General features: G+C 45.7%; 1 protein-coding gene across 6 annotated transcripts in view; it reads left to right on the forward strand.

Moving 5' to 3' along the window:
- LOC100467668 (protein HIRA) overlaps positions 1-19,756 on the forward strand; it is an 88,420-nt gene that overhangs the window by 18,221 nt on the left and 50,443 nt on the right. For 2 of the 6 annotated variants that reach the window (XM_019801111.2, XM_019801112.2), the window contains exons 3-11: positions 1,504-1,614; positions 2,856-2,946; positions 4,261-4,355; positions 10,929-11,024; positions 12,239-12,399; positions 14,194-14,361; positions 16,242-16,355; positions 18,298-18,368; positions 19,050-19,155. In XM_019801111.2, coding sequence (XP_019656670.1) covers positions 1,504-1,614; positions 2,856-2,946; positions 4,261-4,355; positions 10,929-11,024; positions 12,239-12,399; positions 14,194-14,361; positions 16,242-16,355; positions 18,298-18,368; positions 19,050-19,155 — 1,013 coding nt within the window. The other 4 variants (XM_034642776.1, XM_011226687.3, XM_011226688.3 and 1 more) reach the window with 4 other exon arrangements.

Raw genomic sequence — 19,756 nt, forward strand, 5'->3', positions numbered from 1 at the left:
TTGGATCCTCATCTAAATTCTGGCAGTACTTTCTCATCTGAAAAAGGGGAGGAGGTAGTTAAACTAAACTACAGAGTTATTCATGTAGTTGTTAAGCCCATTTTCTGGGCTCAGAGGAATTCAGCTAAGTTAGAGAAGAAGTATGCTGTGGGCAAGTAAAAACGCCCAAGCCATTTGAAAATATGGTCCATAGTGTTATTAGTGTGCCTCATCCAGTGTTACAGTGTCACGATAACAGCCCTGCGTGGAAAGACGGTCATTTTTCAGGCCAGGACACCAAGATGTATATATGGTGGCACAAGGTAGCATTCCCGCAGATCTCAGCCCCTGACAGCTTCACTCTAGGGCAGCATCTTCCTGTGGCCAAGGCCTCCCTGGACAGCACCTGCAGAGTGCCTCTGTGAGTTCAGATCCTTAGGCCAGGTGCTGCAGGGTGGGTTGTCTTTGGGCTTCCTGCTGCAGGGGTATGCAGGGAGCCCTTGATCTCCTTCCAGCACATTGTGGACTGCACACAGAAGGTACCCACTAATGTCATCTACGATCACTGGACTTAGCTAGGAGACAGGGTTTTTTCCTCATCCATAAGAAGAGGCATACTTTCCCAACCTTCTCAGTATATAGTAAGGTCAAAAAGAGTTCTTTAGGAAATATTTTTTTATGCTGGCCAATAGGCAATTTAAGGTATGCCTTATGATAATTCTGACATGTCCATTTGTAGGCATTTATTGGTTTTTGCTCCTCTATAATAGTTAAATGAGGGGCCAGACTTTTGTTAGTTATCAATAAATGGAAAGCTTAGAAAGATAAATCATTGCCAAAATGCATAGATAAATTTTTTAGCAGAGTATTACATCACCTTATGATTCCAGGATCCCTAAATGCCCTCTTTTGGTTGATCTCTCATCTGTAGGTGACGTCAAAGGGCAGATAAAAAGGTAATGAGCCTTTTTTCCTATATTCAGGGCACATTTCATTCAGACTTGGGTCTCAAAGCATCCAGTCAGCTCTGGGAGCAGCCCTAGACTCCAGGCAGCACCTGGAAAGGGATTGGAGTACTGGCAGGGATGTGCTGTTGCCCTTGGTTGCTAGGATATCCATGTACAGACCTGAAAGGGTCCTGGGACATCAGCTTTTCCAGCTCTTCAACTTACAGATGAGGAGTCTGGGTCCTGGGCAGGGATGAGGACCTTCTAGGAGCTCCTCAGAGATCTGTGTTAGAGGACAGACCAGAGCTCAGTCCCCTCCTGATTTCTAGTCCAGAGTTCTTTTCAAAGTCAGGTTGGCTTCCCCCTACTACTAAATCCATGTACTTTTTGATCCCTACCAGCACTTACCTTTCTTTATTTCTTTTCTATAACTACTAACTTAAATTAATAATGCAAATTTAGTTTCCTGCAATCTATTCCATTATGATCTATGAAAGCTAAGTGAGGACTATGTCTCAGAATTAATATCAAATTTCTACTTCTTGCATATTGAATTTTTTCTACTCCTTCATTCCAGGACAGGATTCTGGGAAGGTTGTGATCTGGAATATGTCTCCAGTCCTCCAGGAGGATGACGAGAAGGATGAAAATATTCCCAAGATGCTTTGCCAGATGGACAATCACTTAGGTATTACAGAGTGGCCCTTTGCAGGCTTTGCGTGTTGGCAGAGTGCCCAAGGTTAGCACATGTGTTTGTAATTAGAAAGATAAGGCCCCGTGCGGCGGTAACTCCCCTCGGCCTGCTGTCTGAAGGCACAGATGTTGGCTGCACACCTGGGTGAGTTATTCGGCAGAAGACTCGGCCGCCCACAGAACCATCTTTGGACAGTCTGCAGGTACCTCTGGTGATTTCCTGCTCATGAGTCGTTACTGCCTGATTCCATGGGGCTTTGGGGCCAGCGACCTGGAAGCAGTAGGGTTCTGGGGAAGGGTGTATTAAAGACAACTCACCAAAATGTCTCAGATTGCCACTGTGTCACTCTGAGGCCCTCTGCCAGGATCCTTTTGATGGTCGGACAGTGTTGTGGTTTCCTTTCCTACGTTTAGCGCCTTAGTTTCCTGCTTCTGAGCATCAGGGTGACTCTATCTGGCTCTGGTTTCCAACCTAGCTGCCTCCCCTGAGATGCTCCATTAACAGCTATGTCCCCTTCCTTAGTTCTGAGTGTTTTTGCTCTCCTAACATGCCTCAGTGCCCTCTGACCTGGAGCACAAGTCACTCGCAGGCCATGTGTGGGCTACAACTTGGATAATGTCCCTTGTATTGCAGGGTTCCCAAAGGTCGAGCTGTGAGTGCTCCCAGAGGCTCTAACCTATCAGGGGCCTATGAGGCATTTCTGCTGGTCTTAATTTATGAGTGCAGAACCAGTCAACCTGCAGTGCTGACAAGTTTGGAAAATCCAAATTTAAAAGGGCTACAAATGGGATGAAGTCAGAGTTTTATGCTCTAGCAAGCTGCTCCCCTGAAAGTTTTGGGAAGGGCATCTCAGCCTTTTTAGTATATGCCCTCATTTCAAGAATTCTCCCTGCTCAGAAACACATCTCATCATGAGATAGCCCTTTCTAAATAATGAGATTTAGTTACCAGTTTTCATGGAAATCCATCTCCTGTTGATTGCTTCATCCAGCACTAACACTTCTCAGGTTATGTAGACTTGCCCCCTCCAGACTCTGTCCTGGTCATTTGTTATTACAGCACAAGTAGGATAGTATTTAATCTGGATTGTTCTTCTGGGACTCACCCACAGTGGATGCCTTGAATAGCTGAGAGAGAATAGGTTTTATAAACCCTTTGCATCTTGCCAGACTCTGCATAAAGCAAATGGGCGTGACTATGGGATTTTCATCACCCTATTTTTTTTTTCTTCCCAGCATGTGTGAACTGTGTGCGGTGGTCAAACAGTGGGATGTATTTAGCTTCTGGGGGAGATGACAAACTGATTATGGTGTGGAAGCGGGCTACGTAAGCATCATTTTTCCTTTCTTCACATTTTATTTTTAGAAGCTTCTTTGCTGGTCGTAATCATAGTCACCTTTCCCCACTCTGGCACTGAAGTCCCTAGAGCTCCAAACTTCCTGAGTAGCAGGATGCACACACAGGCCAGGAGTGGAGGGGGCCTGACGAGAGCTTCGGGAGGCCACCCACCTGCCTGGAGACCTGCTCGGTCGCCCCCTCACAGGGTTGCAGGATTTCCACCTGAAAAGGATTATTAATCCTTTCTATTGCTGACACTGGTAGCTTTGTTTGTTTTGCTTTTCAACTGAAATTTCCCAACATACAGAATAGGTAAAAGTCAAAGTGGGGGGCGAGTGGTGGGGAGGGGATCTGGAGCCTACCTTCTTTGCCATTCACCTCATTCTCTGTCAGCCCCACCCTGGGACTCTGAGGATTCCCCCCTTGAAAGTGCCTGCTCTATACCCACAATGAACTAACCATCACCTAGAAAACTTTTTCTGTAAACCCTGGCAGAGTCTCTCAGGGTGTGTCCTGGGACTCTGTTCCATAACCAGCTCCCCAGGTGACTCTGGGGGCTAGTCAGACTAGGGAACCAGACCCTACCCCACTGCTGAGCCAGAGTGGCCCTATGGCCATGGCCGTGAGAGCATACGCGCGCTGTTTCCTTTGGTCCACTCAGTGAGCTCTTTCTGTGAATTTGTAAAGAGTTCTATGGGAGCAAAGTGTGTTAACAGAGGCTCTGTGCATCAGGGGTGTCAGCGCCACCTCCATGGGGACCTACCCTGCTGCTTGCGTGGCAGGAGCTAGTACCCGTGCTTGGAGTGCTTTGCAAGGGAGCTTTAAAAAGACTGTTGGCTTTGCTGCTTTAGTCAACATAAATAACATATTTAGTAGATAATTTGGGAATTTGAAAAAATATGTAAAAATCACCATCCAAAGAAAGCCATGGTTAATATTCTGGTATTTTTCATGTGTGTCTTTCTGATCCATTTTCCATGCATACATGATATCCATGTTACATGCTATTTTTTTTTCTTTACACAGTGGTATCTAGCATATTGTATAGGGTGTCCTATGGCCTGCTTCCCCATGCAGTGATAGTCTCTTACCACAAGATTTGTGATGGCTATGTAGTATTTCATTAAGTGCATGGAACATAACTTCCCTAATCAGCCCCTGTTGTTCAACAATTTGATGCTTTCCAGCCATTGTCTGGTTTTTCTTTGTTCTGTGTGCCATGATAAGCCATGCAGCAGTAAGCATCTCTGTGCAGTGCCTAGAACATGCTTGGAGTGCCTTTCTGACTCCTCTTTCACACAGGTACATCGGCCCCAGCACCGTGTTCGGCTCCAGTGGTAAGCTTGCCAACGTGGAGCAGTGGCGATGTGTCTCTATCCTCCGGAGTCACTCAGGCGGTGAGTGGGGCTGCCTGTTGGGGTGGGCGGCCCTGGCAGCTGTCTGAGGTCAGCAGCAGCACCTCCATGGCCCCTGTGGACTGTTTTGGTCCTTAAAGCAGCCTTGCATCCGGGCCGTCCCTCCCCATCACCATCAGTCACACCCTGCCTGTCCCTCAAGGTCTGTGCAGTCACTGTCCCCACTGCCTGCCTCCAGCTGTATTCAGTGCCCCCACTCCTGCCCTCATTGGGTATATGTTTATATCTTCAATGTAGAACTCCCCACGTTCTGCTGTTTATCCTGGTGAACTGAATCACTACCTTCATCAGTGGATCACTAAGTCTGTAAGCACACTTTATTTATTCCACAGAAACCAACACACCTGAAAAGGGGCCCGATGAAAAGTTTTTTACTTGACTTTGAGTATATTTGAAAAGTGTTTAATGGACTTGGAATGGAAAGGGATACACTTTACAGATTTGTTCAGAAGAGGAGGAAGGTCAGTCAAGAGCAGTCAAAAGCCATGTGCTGTACACACAGATGCCAGGGATGCTAGAGTGACTATATCTCAGAAAGCCTGTGGTCTACACCAAGAATGGCCTGAAGCATTTCCCAGACGGGGACAGCAGAAGCCAGAAAGGCCTGGTGCGCATGGCGGGTCAGCAGCATTTCACCACAGCTGGATCTTTATATACAAGGCAGGGAGCAGTACAGAGTGGAGCTGGCTGAGTGTCAGGGGCCAGGTCATGGAAGGTTTGTATTCCTTGTTAATGAAGGTGGCCTTTAATTGTGGAAGAGACAGGGAGCCTTTAAAAGCTTAAGAGGGAGATCATTCTGACAGGTATATAGAAAAGGAGCTTGTTTCAGTGGTTCAGATGAAAACTGCAAGGGCCTGAACCAGGCCTGGGATAATTGGGATGGAGGGGGAAGACTGACTTGGGAAATTCTTAGGACAAAGCAGGGGAGGGTGAAGGAGATTCCTAACTGGTGCCTGCCTAGCCAATGGTGTCCTCTCTCAGACCATAATGATAGTGGGCTCATGGGGATGGACACCAATTCAGTGTGGGATATGCTGAGTCTGAGGAGTGGGGGCAGGGAAGAATGTCACAAGACTTAGAATTGAGCCTGGAGCTCTGGGAGAAGATGGGGCAAGAGTGAGTGGTTTGGAAGGCATCAGCTATAATCCACTGACAGTATATGCTCTGCAAATACTCTACAGACACTTTAAAGGTGAACAGACCCACCTCTTGGTGACCATAGATTAATTCCAGATTTTTGAAAGCTGGCATAGTAGCATTGTATAATTACTGATAACTGTAACTTATCCTCACTTACTCACAGTTGCTCACAGCAGAGTCTAATTGGGCTCCTCTGGAACTTGGAGAAAGTGTCCATCCAGGTGTTCAAGTGTGGGGTGGGGCCTCATCAGTGAGGCCTTTGATGGGTTCCCTAACCTGACGCTTGTGCTGAGCCATAACCTCAACTTCTCTCCAGGCCCACTATCCCGGGGCTGTCCTCTACCAGGCAAGTAGGGTTGCCACTTTCAGCAGGGACACCCATTCCTTGTTCAGTGGTCCTGATAGCAGTTATGGACAGAACTCTTTAAGAAGAAAAATCAGTGGAAAAGCAGAAATAATTAAATAGAAAGCACTGGGTCTTTGAAAGCAAAGTGTGAAAAATATATACTTGGCATATTTAATTGGGAGGGAGGGTAGGAAGGAAAAAACCTAGATGAAATTAGAAGTAAAGGGTCTAGAAAAAACATTTAACCTGGAGGAAAAAAACTATCACAGAGTACAGCATAATGTTTATTAAAATGAAAAATAAAATAAAATACTAAAAGAAATAAAATTTTCTAGAAAATAAAAATTTTCAGAATTGATACCATAAGGTTAGGAAAACTTTAAGTAGTAACCAGTGAAAAAACTGGAATCATCAGAAATGCTTCCTGATACTAAGTTATTTTTTGATTTGTTGATGCATGGTTTCAAGCTTTTAGGAAAAATTATTCCAGAATATAGAAATATTTATTCTTCAAAGAAAGCTGTCACCCTGGGTTTCCAAAACCTAAAAAAATAACAGTAAATCAAAAGCTTAGACAAATACGAAAAAAGAAAAATCAGAAGCATAATGCTCGTGAATTTGGTAACTTGAAAACAGTAATTCATTTTGACTAAATATTATTTATAATGGAAGAATTTTGTGTAAAGGAAATCTATTACTATAACAACATACTAAGAGGTTAAATAAGAAAAGATACTTGGGGCACCTGGTTGGCTCAGTTGGTAGAGCATGTGACTCTTAATCTCAGGGTTGTGAGTTCAAGCTGGCATGGAGCCTACTTTTAAAACAAAACAAGTCATCTTAGGAGGTGTTCTGAAAGGGATATTAGATAATTTAGCACCAATTTTTAATAAAAATATTTTTTAAATGGCTGTAGGAAGCTATTGCCTTAACATGAAATGTCTTTCTCAAACCATTGGAAAATATTTGTAGAACTTAAGAAGCATTGAAACTAAGAAGCATTAGAACTTAAGCATTGAAAAGCATCTAGGGCTAATAATGAGTCATTGAGTTGGTCTCAAATAAGAAAGTTTTTAATTATTCATCTTTCACTAGTAATAGCCAATTAGAATATCTAATGATACAAAGAGAACTCTTACACAGCAGGAAGAAAAATTGTAAATATTCGGGAATACTCTTACCAAGAAATGTACGAAATCTGTAAGACTTAAACCACAAACCCTTTTTGAGAGAAATAAAGTGGCCACTTCATAAATGGAAAGACCGAATAAAATAAAGACACTGTTTTTTTCCCAACTTCATTTAACAAATATTTATTGAGCACCTGGTATGTTCTGGGTGCTGTTCTACCCTCAGGGCATTTACATTCTTATAAGAGACACAGACAACTAGTCACATTAGAAACTAGAAGGTAAGTGCTGAGGAGCAAAATGAGATAGGGTTTTCCAGGAGGCCTCACTGAGAAGGTGACATACAAGGGGAGACCAGGTGGAGGTTAGGGGACAACTGTGTGCACATCTAAAGAGCTTTCCAGGCTGAAGGAATAGCCAGGACAGTAGCCTAGGAGTGTGCATGTTTGCTTGGTGTGTTCAGAGAACCACCTGAGGCTAGGACATGGCCACCGTGAGAGGCTGTTCTCTGAGTGAGATGGGAAGGCTCAGTAGGATTTTTGAGTAGAGGAGTGAGGAGGCCTGTGGCAGCTGCATGGACCACAGGCAGCCCTGGAAAGACCACTGAGGAGGCTGCTGACATAATCTCGGTGAGAGAGTGGATCTCGGTCATAGCGGTGGAAGTCAGGAGGAGCAGCAGTCAGTTGCAGAGTTCTTGGTGGATGGGATGTAGGGTGTGAGATAAGCAAAGGAATCAGGACGGTTTCCCAGACTGTGGTCTGGAGGGTGTTAAGGATGTAGTTGCCCTCACCTGATAGCAGGTATGTAGGTGGGGCAGAAATGTTTGCTGAGGGAAATGTTTAGGAATTGGCTCCGGGACATGTTCAGTTTGCATTGCCTAGCAGGGGTGTAAGTGGCCCTGCTACATAGGCATTTTGTAGAGTTAAGTACAGGGGTGAAGTGTATGTGGGACAGGAGGCCATGGAGGCTGGGTTTCAGGGGTGATGAGGAACCAGTGAAAGAGGATAAGATGGAGACATGAGGCTAGTTAAGATAGTGGAGAGAACATTTGAAGGAGAAGCAATTGAGCAGCGCATCACATGTTGCCTTGAGGTCAGGTGAGGACTGAGGATATTGACTATTGGACTTGATGACATGGAGGCCGCCCATGACATTGTCTTGTGCTGTTCATGTTGGTGCATTTGGGTGGAAGCCTCATTAGAGGGTCCTCAAGAAAGACCCAGGGGAGGACAGAGCTAGATTGAACCAGGCTAGGTTTTGTCACGCACCTGTGAAAACACAGAAGAGCAGAGGGTATAGTGGACTCTAAGCCAAACAGGGAGACAGATAGCAGAAGGACCACAGCACCTGAAAGCTCTTTTGGAGTTGAGAGGGAGCTGGAAGCACCAGTTGTTGGTAGGAGTATGGAAGGGTTGGAATTCAAACCAGGGAGGAATTACAGTGATTTGTTCTGGGGGATCTCTGGGCATGACTGGGAATGAATGCCTGAGGTAGCGGAAGCCACGGTTATTGGAGGAGGAGGCAGAGCGTAAGGATCTGAGAGCCTTAGGTAGTAAGCCGGTCATCCTACTAGAATGACCAAGAATGAGAGTATCAAAAATGACAGTGACCAGAAACTTAACTCTTCAAATGCAGGAGGATCTCAGATGTATGTAGATGTGCACTGAGAAAGAGCGGGAATGGTATAGTCTGAAGACAGAAGCTCCAAAACTGGGGTGTAGGGAGAAAATTAGTGGAAAATTAGTCCATAAGTGGCTTTATTGCATAACTCAGCAGTGACTCCAAAGAGCATTTGGAAGAATAAGGAAGGTTGCAGAAGAAATAATTCAAAGCTGCAATGATGAAAACGTCATGAGTTTGGGGGCAAAACTAACAACAGTGAAGTAGACTACATGTAACTCGGAACTTGGCATATTACTGTGAAGGAGGCACCACTTATCAATTATGGAAAGAAAGAATTACTCCCCACTTGTGATAGAATAACCGTTACACAGTTTGTAGATGAGGGAAGAGTAATGTAGAGCCTCACTAAATACAGCATGCACTGAAATAAAATCCAAATATTAAAGAGAAAAACATTCTAAATAATTAAAGAAAACAATTGAATATTCATCAGATCTCTAGCAGAGGGAATATTTTTTTAAGGTTAACAGGCAATAAAAGGTGTCACAAAGGAGAATAACAGACTTTGCTATATATAAACCTCTTACAGTATTGGAAGAGAAACTGATAGAATTTGCAGCTAATGCCTGTATTATCAGTAGTCCGTGGAAATTGCTAGGAAAATCACATCTCCCTTTTGGAATTCCCAGCTGACCACTTCTGTGCTCTAGGACTTAGGTCCACAGTGAAATTCTGATGTTTACATATGTACCCCTCCTGGCCTCTAAGCTCCTAGAGGAAGTTTTTATTCCTCGTTTTTGTAGGCACTGCATTGGTGTTTGTTAGACCCACTGCACAAAAGGCCTTCCAACACACTGAAGTTGGGAGCAAAATAGTCCAAGAAGACAACTTTGGACAGATATGAGAAATCTACACTTTCATTAGTAAAGTGAAGTTAAGATATAAAAATGTACTTAATAAGTTAGAAGGGAAAATCGTAATCCTCAAGAATCCAGAGAATTTTTAAATGGACATTCTGCTTATAAAAGTGTGAAGTCATAGCAGTTTCTGGAAAGCTGTCTACAGGGTTAAGAGAGTCCAGACTTAGGAAAGTCTTCAGGCATTCTGCCCAGAGTCCCACTTTGGGATATCAGTCACAAGAGATAAACTAGAGTGTGGAGAATGGCATACACCCATGTGCTCATTAGCATGAAACCTGGGACCCAGTTAATAGTTCATTGTTGAATCAGGTCTGTTTATGGTATTGAATGCTTTCAAAGACATAGAATGCAGAGCAAAACTAAAGGAGCCCTTAGGATCACATAGGCTGTGAGGATACTATATGCAGCACACTAGTGCATATGCAGTGTGAAATACAAAGTGCAGTACCTTTGTGGAAAAAATTCATCAAGCTGTCCCTGAAGATTGTAAAAAATAGAAAAAAAACAAAATAGAAGTTTTGAGTATTTTGCTTACACCTTTTTAAAAATCCTATGAGGAGAGGACTAGATAGCTATTAACTTGCTGCTGTGTTTCTGTTTCTTCACCTCACCAGCCATTCTTCTGTACACCTAGCACTGCACCAGGCACAGAGGTTAGAAAAATCACCCCTGCACGGCGAGATGGGCCCGGTCATCATCACCGTCACAGCTGACCTTTATCGATGTCTTGGTGTGTGCCTGGCACCGTGCTACAGCAATTTCTCACATTTAATCCTCATAATAACCCTCCGAGCGTAGGGCTTTTTTTTTTTTAATCTGCATTTTATAGATAAGAAAACTGAGTCACAAGGAATTGAACATGGGTGATTGTGTTTGGGGGCTCTCTCGGAAGGGATACTCTGGTGGGGTCTTAGAGATGAGGTCCAGTTCGTGAGGAGAAGGGCCTGAAGATGGCCTCCCACTCATTGGGCAGCTATTGAACTCTGGCTGTGTGCTAGACATTCTGCCAGGTGCTGTGCCTATAGTGCTCAAAGGGCCCAACTGGGATCAGAGAAGCAAGCTTAGAGAGCCTGAGGCCACAGACCCAGCAGGTGTCAGAGCCAGGATTTTTATATGGGACCCCAAGCTCTCAGCTATGCCCTCAGTTACCTCTTTTGTGAGGGGTGAGGGAAGCCACTTAGATGCTTCAAATGTCATGACCAGTTCATAAACCTTAGTGGGGAAGTTTTACAGATTGGTTTTTAAGAAAGAGTCTAGTTATGATTATTTCAAGTCAAGTTTCCTCAAACATGAGATGCTAGGGGCTACTGGCCCACCTGGCAGGTGTTGCCGAGTGCCCCCCTCACTGAGTCTGCACACCAGGTAAGAGATTCACCGCCAGCCCTCTGTCTTCCAGATGTGATGGATGTAGCATGGTCTCCTCATGATGCCTGGCTGGCCTCGTGCAGCGTGGATAACACTGTTGTCATCTGGAATGCTGTGAAGTTCCCAGGTCTGGGCCTCTGACTGGGTGGCGGCAAAAATGGGCTGATCACCTGGAGCAGGGTGGGCTCTCTGTCTCTTAAGGTGGTAACAAGTGTCTCACAGTGAATGGGGATCCATGTGTCTTGTCAGTAACTCAGTTCTTTTTTTCTTCGTCAGTGACATTTGTTTAAGGTTTTAAAAGAGGTTTATGTTAAAGAAAAAAAGAGTAACTGAGTGCTAGTGCGGATGTGCCACAGCTCATGAGGGTGATAGGGTGGTGTTGCCTGTGCTTGGGCACCTGGCATTCCCCCTACACACACATGCCTTTGAGCGCGTGCCTCCCCACTGCTGGGCTCTGGCCTCCACTCAGATGCCATCTCCTCTCTGAAGCTTCTGAGCAGTTATAGGCTAACAAATCCAGTTTTGCAAAAGATTGGTATTTCTTATTAATGTGTTTAAAGTCACAACAGATGACATAACCTGGCATATTATTGCAGTTGATAACTAGTAAGATACTTCTATTCCTGTTTGGTATCTGAATGTGTTTTGTTCATGGGCTAAAAAGCATTCTCCATGAACTTGGTCCCAGTCATTTTCTCTCTCTGTAAGTCACCAGGATGGGGGGGGGTGCATTTTCATTGTAGTCACGGAGGGCCAGTTTTAAAGTTGAGGCAGCATTTAGATTACAGGTCTCTAGGACATGCTGTCTCATACACCTTTGTCCTCAGTGATGACTTACAAAGAACTTTCAGCACAGTGCTGCATCCCCTGAGCTTTTAGGCCTACTCTTTATCAGGGAGCTGCCAGGGAGGTTCAAATCAGAAATATTGATGTTACAACCCAGGTGGGCATGGCCTCCCATTCAGACAGAGAAATGACGGGCAGAGCTGCCAACCACAGACAAGTCAAAGGGGCAGAATTTGGTTCTGGCCCAATCCTGGATCCCTGCTTGCCTGACTTTTAGGGGCTTGTGCAGGCTCAGTATTAGCTGTGGCTGAAGGGAAATCACAGTGCTTGTCTCCTGGGTACAGTCCTTCTTTCAAGTTGCTTTTGCCTTGATAGAGATCGGATTAGGGGGCTCTTTTGCTTGTGCCCAGGTATGGGAGCTGGCCAAGGTGGACTCCTGAGGTCCCTTCTCTTGGCTAGCTGTTCCATAGCCCATGGATTGCAGCTCATGTTTCTATACAGACTCATCATTTTTCCCTAGCTAATGCTTTTCCAATCTCTTCTTTTCCTCCACAGAAATTCTAGCTACTCTGAGAGGCCATTCTGGCTTGGTAAAGGGGTTGACTTGGGACCCTGTTGGTAAATACATTGCCTCTCAAGCTGATGACCGCAGCCTAAAGGTGTGGAGAACGCTGGACTGGCAGTTGGAGACCAGCATCACCAAGCCTTTTGATGAGGTAAGGAGACAGCCCAGGGAGCTCAGTCCAACAGCCCCCACCCCACCCCGGCCTCCATGCACAGAGTAGAAGCTGGCTGGGGTCCATACCTTGTGGGTAAATGCAGGGTCTGGGGGCCTGAGCAGACTGTCAGGGTTCTCTGGGGTGAGCACTCTGGCCCAAAGAGTCAGATGATGAAAATCTTTCATTTCTCAGATGGTATTAAATGTCCAACTTTGAAGTGAGAAAAAGCTGAAGAGAACCTTAGTGATACCTCCATACCATTGTGCCACACAGGTGGAGGAGGCCATCTCTTCTTTTTTTCCTGACTGTGCTGTGGCTTTACTCACTGACTTGCACTTTACAGGCCAGCCAACTTCTTTCTTGGGTAGTGTGAGCGTGCAGAATGTTTGGATGTCAGACTGCAGTGATTTGTGTAGTATTTTTTTCTTTTATTTGGGTTCTTGTTTCATATGATCAGAGTTCAAGGTCTCCATTATTTGTTAGATTTTTCGTAAGTGCCTACAATGAGAAGGGCATTACTGGATAAAGGAAATGAAAGTGGACTGAGACAGAATCTCTCCCTTGAAACTTAGAGCCTGGTGGGAAAGATAGACTTTCACATCCGTTGTGAGTATGGTGATGGAGTTGTCCAGAATGTGCAGAAATAGCCCAGGAGTGCTGATTGCATCAGAGGAAGGGCTGTGAGCAAAGTTTTGCAGGAGATGTAGACATTTGCCCATGGGTCAGGGCTGGCTGCAGAAGAAAGGTGGAAATCATGTATTCAGTTTTCCCCAAACCAGCAGCACCACATTAGCACTGGTATTCACCCTTCTTAGTCCTGTCTTCGTTGGCTCCAGCCTGGTACAGAGGACATGGGGCCTCATGCCTTCTGGAGATCTTTCTCAGGGCTCCAGCAACCAGGCAGCAGGGTCCCACTAGCAGGGTTCCTGGGGGCAGCTATGGAGATAGGCAGGAATGTTTGGAATCCCAGTGGGAGCTGGTGGGACTCCTCAGCCTCGGGTGGGCCTGGGTGGGTTTGAGGCAGGTATGTCACTGAACTCAAGGCCACACCTTGTCCTACCCTTCTCTGAGGCTATGAGGCCAAGATCTTAATTTCTAAGTCTTTAAGGTTGCCCTGGACTGACCTTGAGCTTTAGGGGACTGGTTTTCTGGCCCATATCATCTCACTTTACAGGAATAATAATGTCGAGGGATGCCTTGCTTCAGCCCTAGTCCAGGCCAGGGGAACAGTGCTTTTCTGCCACGCATTTTATGGTTTATATGGACTTTACGAAGCTCTTCTTTGCTAGTAGCACCACCAGGCTTCAGTTGAGACAGGGTGGAGAAGACATGGAATGGCTCATGGTCACTGGCTCCATTACAGAAACAGGCTCCTGAGGGTCCACAGAGCTCTTTCTCCACTGAAGTGAATGCTCTGCAGACCTCATGTGATTGGGTTAACATTGCTAGGCAGAAGAAAAAGGTCAGTGGCCAGACAGATTTGGCCCAGACAGAATTGACAGTTAAAAGAGGTAGCTGTCCTACAGATCCCCTCAGGCCTATGCCACTGTGTTATGCTCAGCTCCCGTAGGGGAGTTTAGGATGCTACAGCTCCCAATCTCATCTGACAGAGCCTTTCTTATTAGACACCTGGAGAGACTGGAGTGTTACAGCTGTCGGCGTAGCCAGAAGCTCGCGAACATGCTCCACCATCATACGTTTATAAATTAGAATTCAACTTTATTCTTGAGGACAGAGTTTTGGTCACACAGTTGGTCTGGAGCTCCTTCCAAGTGCAGGTGTTTCTTTCAGTGTGGAGGGACAACCCATGTGTTGCGGCTCAGCTGGTCACCTGATGGGCACTACCTGGTGTCTGCCCACGCCATGAACAACTCTGGCCCCACTGCCCAGATCATTGAACGGGAGGGCTGGAAGACCAACATGGACTTTGTCGGGCACCGGAAAGCTGTGACTGTCGTGGTGAGTGTACTTAGCATCCACCTGGATGGTGTCTTGCCCCAAGGCTGGGTCACATGTGGGACTAAGGTGGTGGGCTCTGAGAGTCAGCACATGCCACATTCTTGTTTCATTTTAATTACTTATGTTTCATAATTTTTAAACAGATTTGACAAAACAGTATATACTCACATGTTTTAATGAGTATCACCAAAATCAATCTTTGATTGGGAATATTGTAGTTCCACACTAGCCTTTTTACACATTTGGGTCAGGTTCTGGGTACTCATGCATGGTGGTCCTGACAAGTAGCATGTGGCTGCTAAGCATGCGTGCCTGCACCCCAGCAGCGGCCAGGCAGAGGTGTGAGGCCGTGCTGTGGATCACCTGAATCTGGAGCTGCCCCGCCCAGTCTTACGTGGAAGGTGAAGGGTATCCGAAGATATGGACTACCATTAACGAGTATTTTCTCAGCACTGGGCAACCAAAACAAAGTAAATAGGTTGGTGGGCTAAGGTTGATAAAGTGAAGGATCATCCAGGACCCTGATCTCAGTCTTTTGTGTTCCTTAAAATGAGCTCATCTTTCCAATTGTTTAAATTAATAATAAATATTATAGGGATGCCTGGGTGGCTCAGTCAGTTAAGTGTCTAACTCGTAATTTCAGCTCAGGTTATGATCTCATGGCTTATGGGATCGAGCCCCTCATCCAGCACTCAGTGGGGAGTCTGCTGGAGATTCTCTCCCTCTCCCTCTGCCCCTCCCCCCACACACTGGCACGCTCTCTCTCTCAAATAAATAAATAAATCTTTAAAATAATGATAAATATTATATGTTGTGACTTAAATATGTATGTTTTATACAAATAAAATATTGCCTCTTTAATTTTTTTTGTATTGGAATCCATGTAGGACTTTGTTTGAAGCCAGGTCCTTGTTATGAAAATGTTTGAAAATCACTGCTTCAGGGTAGCACAGTGCTTCCACATGACTGTCAGGTAGTCCTCATAGACACTGTAAGAGTGGCTCTGTGAGATCGTGGTACTGAGGCCTCTCAGCCAACTCAGGGTGAGACTCAAGCCCAGGGTGCACAACCTCCAGGTTCCATGTTGTCCGGTCTCTGCACCACCGGCTATTCCTGCCTGCCCTCTGGAATTAGAATCCCTGTGGGCCAAGCCAGCTGATATCAGGCTCCAGGGAGCCACCCTTCCTCCTCAGTTGTCCGGCTTGGGGATTCCAGCTCTGAATCTAGAGTTCCCATCCCTTTCAATCCAGGAATGTGGCAGGACCTCTTCGTGTGCTTTTAACCTTGCCAAAAGCAACACCCAGAATACACTGAGGATAACCCCCAATGCAGACTTTAGCGTGACTTAGCCATTGTCCCTGGCCAAGTGAGATTATTCAGGGCTGATCAGTATCTGCTAGACAGTTTTGACTCTGAGCAACAACTACAGTGAAGGGGAAGGGATTAACGGAGTGGATATCTGACAATACCATTTACCTCTGTCAAGACTTTGTCCCTAAATCCAGGTCCTGGAACTGGCCTTGCTCAGGCCAGGAGGAATTCAGAGAGCCAGTTTCAGTAGCTCCCATGCCATCAACCTGGCTGCAGGCCCACAAATGGAGCGTTGGTAGAGCCAGCTTTAAATCCTTGTCCTACCACTTACTCATTGGGTGACTTGACCCCCATTTCCTGGCCTTCTTGAGACTCCATTTCAACCTCAGCAAAATGCCTCCTGGGTAGTTATGAAGATGAAGCAAAGCTTGCCGAGTGCCTGGGACTGGGAGAATGTCATTGTGGGTTTCCTGCAGACAGGCTGGTATTGTGGTACATTTCTGATACTTGGCATGGGGTATGTGCTTGATGCTTGATTAATTATTTTAACATTTGTTATTTGGCTTTAGAAATTCAACCCAAAAATCTTCAAAAAGAAGCAGAAGAATGGGAGTTCTGCAAAGCCCAGCTGCCCGTATTGCTGCTGTGCTGTTGGCAGCAAGGACCGTTCTCTCTCTGTCTGGGTGAGCCCCCACTCACTCCCCCCAACCCCCCTCTAAGAGCTTTTGTGGCTCCTGCAGGGTGGGGAGGGAGAATGGGCTGGTGAAGGAGGCGGAGCCCAGAGGCCTAGAAGAAGAGAACCCTCCCCCACACTTTTAATGGTGCTCAGTGTGTGCTTCCGCCCTATACATGGGGTTAGGCCCCCTCGTTACCCCAAGAAGAGGGAAGGACGAAGACTAGGCTTGGGCCCAGCTAGGAGAGGCCACCCTGAGCCCTACTCAGAGCAGCTCAGGGAATACCCTCAGTTGGCATGTTGTGTTTGCTTCCTTTTAGAAAACCTTTCTATATATAACCTTTTCACCTAAAGTGTACACCTCGGTGCGTTGTCATACATGTATGACGTACATACATACAGTCTAACTACCACCCCATAACCCCTCATCCCTGCCCAGTCAAGACACCACTTCCCAACCCCCTTTGGCCAAGGCAGCCACTCCAGTGATGTCTGTCACATCGGTGAGTTGTGCAGTGTTTACTTCTTTGTGTCTTGTGTTGCTTTCACTCGGCATAATATTATTGAGATTCGTGTTTGTTGTTGCATTTAGCAGCCAATAGTTTGTTCCTAACTAGTTACTAATTTCCCCATAAGCAGAATGGACTTATAGTTGTAGACTCGAAGGTTGTCCTGTGGCTGCATTTATCACAGTTGTTTGTCCCAGAGAAGTCGATTGCTATGTACACTATAGTTCTTTTTTCAGGCCCTCATTCACATGACATTTTAGAACCTGAACCCTAGTGCCATCATAGGCAGTTCAGGGCCTGTTCCTCCTGGGCTCCTTCTGGCCTGGGGGTCCATTTGTGGTGCTTTGACCAAAACATCACTGATCATGTCCTCATTTTCTTAGAATGCTGAGGTCAGGTGTTCACACGGGTTCCAGATTTCTGACTGGTCTGTAGGCACATTTTTGGGGGGAGAGATAGGGCTATTTTTTTCTGAAAGTGGAATTAGATGAGGGGCAAGATTCTTCTTGTGGATTCCTGGTAGCTCAGATTCCCTGTCCTCAGGACTAGGGTAGCTGCAGCAGCTATTCCCCCACAGAAGCAGCACCTGATACAAGCCATGCAGAAGGTGTTCCCTCCCAGCCCACCATGCTGTGTGGTCCCTGGACCTGTCAGCAGCATGGTCAGACACTAGCATGTGAACTGTGGGGATGTGGAGATGGCACACAGCCTAACTTTTGAGTGACTAGATAAAAGTATGCATGTAGTGAATGTTGTGCAGTCATCAAAGAGAGTTTTTTATGGTGTTCAATGACATACTTACTATGTATTAAATGAACAAGCAAGCACAATCATGTGACAAGAATAAAATATTTGCAAAAGATAGACCAAGAGAAAATAAGTGTTATAGTGGTTAACTCTGGGTCTGAATTCAAGGCAACTTAAACTGTGGTGTTGCTGGACTATCCGCGCACACTTTGTAGAATGAGCCCATGTGATGTATGTAGCCAGTTACACCGAGCTTTGCATTACTATGTACCTGAACTCCTTGGGCCCAGAGAAGGTGTGCTGGCTTCTCTCTGAGGTTGTTTTCCTCTTCTGGGTGCTACTTTTGCTGCCTCATTTCTGCCCAGGGCTTGGCACCCTACCCGTGCTTGTAGACCTCTGCCCAGGTCATGGCCTTTCTAGAATTCCCTTCTCCATTCTCGGTTGTCTATGTATAAAGCCATCTCCCCTGCCAGACCACAGTGAGCCCTTCAGACAGGTGCCACACTAAAATGCCTATTTTGGCAGGTTTTGGTTTCCACAGTTTGGGATCTTGCTGGTTGCTGTTCGAATAGAGTCAAATATGCCCTATATGTCAATAAAAATTCAGACCAAGGCTTCTAGGACTGTTGGTGAGCTGAGTGGACAGAAAGCCGTTTTCATTCATTTCATTAATCTTTCCTGCTTCTTTCCTTCCAGCTCACGTGTCTGAAACGGCCTTTGGTTGTCATCCATGAGCTATTCGACAAATCCATCATGGATATTTCCTGGTAAGATGGATTCTTCTTACAATGCACAGGCTAGGAAAAGAGAAGCCACACGTTGGAACACGAGGCCTCCAGATATGATTAGGGTCAGGCTGCCAGGAATTCCCCCCACCACCGCCCAAGGTGTGGCAGCCAGAGCAGACCCCTGGGGTGCTGTTTGCCCACGATTCAGAAAAGGGCAGCTTGGGCCTGCAATTGGGAGAGTGCTGCTGTGCTCCTTGCTTTGTTGGCATTTGCCCCTGGAAAATACTTCTTAGGCAAACTGGTCTTTGGGAAATGGAGAGTGCTTTGATTCTGGTTTCGCTTCACTTTGTCATTGCATGAACCAGTTTAGCACAAGTGTAGAAACACATTTTCTGCTTCTCAGTGACCTCATTCAGATGTATACTTAATGTTCCTTTTAAAAGTGGTTTCAAAAACAAATAAAAATTAAATTCTTACAAAATACAAGATGAGATATACTTTGTACATATGCTTAGCGTTAGAACTAAAGGACACCAGAACCTGCTAGGGCGTGATTGTCTCCCCTGCCCCCACCCTACCAGGGAATGCCACAGAAGGGAATGAAGGGGTTTCTGGCATCTACGTAAAGTCCTGCCTGCCATCCTCCTGGTCTAGCCTTGGAGGTGTGAGTAAGCCCCATAAGCACTTGCTCCCCAGGCTGCTAATGGCCATCTCTTTCAGGACTCTTAACGGGCTGGGCATCTTGGTGTGCTCCATGGATGGCTCTGTGGCATTCCTAGATTTCTCCCAGGATGAGCTCGGAGACCCCTTGAGTGAGGAGGAGAAGGTAAGAGCATAATACACCTTCAGCTAGTGGCATGAGTGCTGCACTTGCTCTCAGGCCACAGAAATAGCCACCATAGCTCTGAGAGGCCCCTTCGATTGGACTCTCCTCTTAGGATATACACAGATACACTGTGTCTTAAAGTATTATTGGGTATTTGTCCTTTATAGTTCATAATGTTCATTTTCTTTACAAAGTAAATTAAAGATGAGACTCTTACTCATGTCAGAAATCAGTTCTGGAACTAAGAAAACAAGTTGGGCATCTTTTCTTGAGCTTATAATTAGCCACAGATTGGAAGGTTTTCACCCTGGGAGATAGCGGGAGTAACTCACAAGCGTCCCTGCTCGTGTCACTTTCCTCTTTGTCTTGTAGAGACATAGTTGCCACGGAGCAGCAACTGTAATAGTAATATTGGTCATTTCTTAGCACTTATTGCATGCCAGACTCTAGGCCATGCATTTTGCATGTATTATTTCATATGAATTATACAAAACCCTACAGGGCAGGGCTCATTCATTTTATTGGTAACTAAGCCTCAGAAAATAGCGTGGCTCTTTGCAGAGACCATACATGACCCTTAGGTATGAGAACAGAACCATGA

Source organism: Ailuropoda melanoleuca, chromosome 14 (assembly GCF_002007445.2).
Source record: "Ailuropoda melanoleuca isolate Jingjing chromosome 14, ASM200744v2, whole genome shotgun sequence".
In the NCBI taxonomy this organism is placed as follows: Eukaryota; Metazoa; Chordata; class Mammalia; order Carnivora; family Ursidae; genus Ailuropoda; species Ailuropoda melanoleuca.